The sequence below is a fragment of the Tuber melanosporum genome (assembly GCF_000151645.1).
Source record: "Tuber melanosporum whole genome shotgun sequence assembly, scaffold_17, strain Mel28".
NCBI classification, from domain to species: Eukaryota; Fungi; Ascomycota; class Pezizomycetes; order Pezizales; family Tuberaceae; genus Tuber; species Tuber melanosporum.
The window spans coordinates 1,170,940-1,175,462 of NW_003298830.1; the positions used below are offsets into that span (position 1 = coordinate 1,170,940).

Below are 4,523 nucleotides of genomic sequence, written 5' to 3' on the forward strand. Positions count from 1 at the left end.
AAACCGGTCATTACTGACAACTAGCCTGTCTCTCCTCTTTCTCCACTCTCGTTTACAGTGCTTCAGGACATTCCGCCCTCCATACTAACGCAGGTGACTTTTTCTTTTCTTTTTTCCCTTTCCCTACTGTTGCAACCCTATCTCCAAACCTCTCTTTTTTTACTTAGCATACTAGCCTCAATCTTAAAGCACCGTTCTCTCACTCTCACTTCCTCTCACTCCATTTCCCATCTCTTACGCCCCCCTCTGGCTCCACAACTACCACCCTAGTCACTCATTGCCAGGCCCGTCCTTCAAAACCCTACCACCTCCCAATCCATTTATCAGCAGGCCTGTCAGACATCGATCCCGCTCAAACTCACAGCAACACGCAAGCAACCTCCACTCCCACGCTCCCTCTCTCACCTAACCTAAACTCGCATTTCCCGACCGGACCGTCACGAAGGTATCCTCTTGGCTCTTTCCTCTCCCTCCCTTCCCCCCTCCGCTCCCTTTGTCCTTCGTTCGATCTTCCTTCTCGTCCCTCGCTAGTTTCTATTAATCCTTTTCACATACCCCTTGTTTTTTTTTTGCGTTTGTTTCGTTTGTTCCGATTGTTGTATCTTACCATCAACACAAGCAATAGGGGATAGGATCCAGGGATAAAAATAAAACTCTCTATCACAACGGGAGAAGGAAGGTAGCTTCTCAAGCGCCTTTAAACGACGAAAGAAACGGTTGATTAGAAATAAGTCGGGTTAGAATAAATCCGGCTGGGGCTACGACGACTTCGCTTTGAAGGTCGGCTCTTCGACATTTCTTTGTTCGTTCACTTTTCGGTTCTCGTTAACATTCGATAAAGCCGTCAAAATTCCCTACGACAGCAGCAGAAATTCCCTCCTCGGAGGTGGACTAATACCCCAGATGCGATCAAGGATGTTTTACCGACCGACCTCAACGTGGAGCTGGAGTTTCCTCCTTCTCGCAATCGTTCAATCATGTGTTGTGTTGGGTCTTGAAGGGTGCGCTATTTCTCCAACCTCCATTACAACAAACCAATGCTGCCCCGCTAGCACCCCTCTTGTTTCTCTCTCTCTAGGCGATTTTATGGTCTCTGAAGCTAATGTTTGAGGGCCTTTTGGAATAGTTTTGTATTCGCTGCATTCCAGAACAACCTGCATCAGGACTTTATCAACAAATCAAAGAACGAGTTTACGAAAGCACAAACACGAACTATCCCGACGTAAGTTTATTACACTTATCGATACCCATCCTTAGGCGATAAGAATGAGGCACAAGAATGTTTCTAACCGATGTTTGCTTCACAGATATCTGACCCTCTTCATCTTTGGGCACATTTTCCTTGTCGTTCTTTGCTACGATGCACTTAGATTGAAGAACACCATTCAGATCATTGGAATTTGCATCTTCAATGCTGCGTTGCTTCTCTACGCTGCTATCCAGATGGATCAGATTCACGATGCCAATACTTTCTTGACCGTTCTTGGCGTTGGACCCGACCCGAACGCTGTGGGTATTAAGGAGAATATCTGGCCAGTGATTCAACCGTCTTTGATTGCGATTCCATGCGTGATCGCCTTGTCAACCGTGTTGATGTGCGTCATTTGTTGGAAGTTGTATGACGAGTTCGCTTGGACCATCTACAAGCATATCAGTGCAGATTTAAAAATGAAGGAGAGATATCTCAAGTTCCAGGTACTTCAATTCCTAATTGAAGGTACTTCTGTGGAGGGACTCTTGTGTTGACCTTTGCTGTGTACAGATCTTCATTGCTCTTCTCAAGTTTGATTTCTTCTTCTTCGTTGGATTCACTGTCCAGTTCATCGTCATTGTCGCCTCTACATCGAACTATCTCAAAGGGGGGGGCTCTAAACTTGGAAATACTGACAAAGACTATGAATTCTTCCTCACCATTGCTGTCCTACCCCTGACCATCGCTTTCTTGGTTCTCGCCGCTTGGTGCACAAGGAGAGAGAAGAAGATCCCTATGGTGTTCATCATTATTATCTTCTTTGCCGCATTGGCTTACTTCATCTTCAAATTGGTCAGGATGTACCATGGCAGTTTTGTCGAAAGCTACAAGCCGGCAAAAAGGAGTTTGACCACTTTTGGTGAGTTATATCAGCGTTGTATTGATTGCATTTCTTGGCCGTGGCACAAATTGCTGACCTATACAGCTGCGATCACACTCATTCTTATCATTTTGACCATTGCAAACGCTATCGCTTGCGTTATGAACTTCGACAAGGGCCTGAAACCCCACATCACCCGAAGGAAGATGACCGACGAGGAGGAGAAGCACAGCATGACCGAAATGACGAATCAAGCTGCTCAGCCGATACCATCCCGAATGACAATTGACTAAAAACCTGACTTCAACCCCGATAACAGCCTTATGCTTTGCACCTGTCTTTGTCAACCTCTTGGGATAGGAAGGCGGTTTTATCTTCCGCGCCAGTCCGTTATTTTGTTTCTACCGAGTGATCTAGCAAATCGTGGATCCTGGATCTCTTATCTTAATTAATTTATGGGCTTGCGCATCGTTTTGATGCCTTTTGTAGAGAAAAAAAATTGGTGTATCTGAGCAGCGTTTTTCTTCTAAATTTTCTCATTGCTATTCTACGGGGGTCACTTTTTTGCATGAATAATTTTTCACATGGTGTTTTTCTTTTTTTTTTCTTTTTACTCATGTGCTACTCTTCTGGGATACCCTCAAATTTGCGAAATGGAGTTACTTTCAGGGATGCAACGAGACTTTGGAAGGACAAGGGGGGATGGTTACGAGGAGAGCGCATACGGTATCATAGGAGGGGGAAACCAAGGAAGGGGGAGGGATGGCATGCATGCAGGCAGTTGCGATTGCGCGGGGTGTGGTGTGGTGTGATGGGGTTGGAAAGGAAAAATCCTCCAAAATTTCGGTGGGGCTTAGTCTAAACCACGCGTCCATTAAGCCATCGATTTAACTTGCGGGAAAAGCGATTTGAAAGGAAGGACAGAAGTGAACAATGGTCCCCTTGCGGAGTAAATACCTACTGGTGGTTTGGAGGTCTTGGGGGGGTTTTGATTCTTGAGAAATTTATTCCTTTTTACTTTCTTTATCTTATTTTATTGCCCTTTCCTTCTCACGGGAAAAACCTTTTTCTTTCCAAAGTATGGAGGGGAATCGGAATCGGAATTGGAATGGGATGGGATGGAATTGGTGTAGCTGTTTTAGGTCTTGCGATGGTTTCTGCTTTTTTCACGAGTCTCCTTTGCGTTTTCTTTGCTTTCCCACCTCTCACTTTACTCACATACAGTATGATACCGCACTTTATAACTCTTCTCATCGATAGCGCTTCACATTATATATATGCCCATTTTTTAACAAATAAGTAATGCTTTTGGGTCTTTGCTGATTCGATGGGTGAAGGTAGGAGGTAGAGAGATTGGGGGGGTAAGTACCGTAGTGTACTGTATAATCAGTTGGCTGGTTAATCAGGTCTCGTGAAGGTGTTTCCCGGCTCAGATGGGCTGAAGATGTTAGAGTGAGTGAGGTCATCTTCATCATTACTTGCATGGGCGTGGATATGCTCTACTGGATAGTCTAGCTGGACTGCGGTACAGTAGCTAAAACACCACGAGATGTATGAAGGCAAACAAACGATTGTAGGTTAGCGTAGTCTACCTTCCTGCCTGCTTCCTCCACCAACCATCACTTCCATTATCAGTAATAAAGACTATGATACAACAAAATTCAATACAAGTACAGTACCGTACTTAACCCTCACCAACACCCCCAGAGCAGAAAGAACAATCTGAAGCAACCCCAACCCCCGGCTCGTTACAAAACACGCAACCCCATCCCATCCCATCACCGTACCGGTAACAAACCCGCAAGAGTCTCACCCAAGCCTCAATATTATATATCAGTGCGGAAGTCGCTGCTTGCTCAATTGCAAATATAATTTATTAACGCGTAACTGTATCGCTTGTAGCGTCGCTGCAACCCCCCCCCGCGCTCCAATCAGCAACCCAAGTATGGGATACAGTTCAGGGATGGGGTGAAGGAGGATATATACTATTAACGGCCGCCAACCGCTTACTAGTACTCGCAAGTTTAATAACCGTGGGCCGGAGACTCGGTGGATCGGTGGTGTCTAGGTAATGCTGTAATTCTTACCCCAGGGTCAGACTGACTTACGCCGTTGGTTGGAGGGAGGAAGGGGGGTTTACGGGTGATTAGACGGTCGAGTTCCTGAGAGAGGGCTTGTTGGGATTGGTGCACTTGTAGGAGCTTCTCCGTCGTTTGCTTGACGGTTGGGTCTAGGAGGGATTTTATCCCCGTGCTTAGCGGGTCCGTTGCGCGCGGGGGGGCGCTGAGTTCTGGGGTTGGGGAGACGTGGGAGGTTGGTGAGGACATTTTTTTTGGGGGGGTGTTTTTTGGTTGCGTTTGTGGTTGTGGTTGTGGTTGTGATGACCGAGGAGGAGGATGGGGGGGGTGAATGCGGTTGCCTGGGCCATGGCATGGTTGGGTTACGTGCTGT

General features: G+C 46.4%; 3 protein-coding genes; 2 read left to right on the forward strand and 1 right to left on the reverse strand.

Annotated features, from left to right (window-relative positions):
- The first annotated feature begins 27 nt into the window (after positions 1 to 27).
- GSTUM_00005108001 (uncharacterized protein) lies at positions 28 to 3,118 on the forward strand. XM_002837074.2 has 7 exons: positions 28 to 445; positions 626 to 780; positions 842 to 1,001; positions 1,127 to 1,222; positions 1,308 to 1,695; positions 1,763 to 2,111; positions 2,178 to 3,118. Exons 3-7 carry the CDS (start codon positions 916 to 918, stop codon positions 2,363 to 2,365), a joined length of 1,107 nt encoding a protein of 368 aa, XP_002837120.1. The 5' UTR covers positions 28 to 445; positions 626 to 780; positions 842 to 915; the 3' UTR covers positions 2,366 to 3,118.
- A 4-nt stretch (positions 3,119 to 3,122) lies between these two features.
- GSTUM_00005109001 (uncharacterized protein) lies at positions 3,123 to 4,428 on the reverse strand (the record flags this gene model as incomplete). XM_002837075.2 has 1 exon in its annotated part: positions 3,123 to 4,428. The coding sequence occupies exon 1, from the start codon at positions 3,324 to 3,326 to the stop codon at positions 3,123 to 3,125; it is 204 nt and encodes a 67-aa protein (XP_002837121.1). The 5' UTR covers positions 3,327 to 4,428.
- A 70-nt stretch (positions 4,429 to 4,498) lies between these two features.
- The window catches only part of GSTUM_00005110001 (uncharacterized protein), a gene marked incomplete at both ends in the record, with an annotated part of 1,579 nt that continues 1,554 nt past the window's right edge, over positions 4,499 to 4,523 (forward strand). Inside the window, one exon of the mRNA XM_002837076.1 lies at positions 4,499 to 4,523. This exon is cut by the window's right edge and continues 633 nt beyond it. Within this exon, the coding sequence (XP_002837122.1) occupies positions 4,499 to 4,523 (25 nt within the window).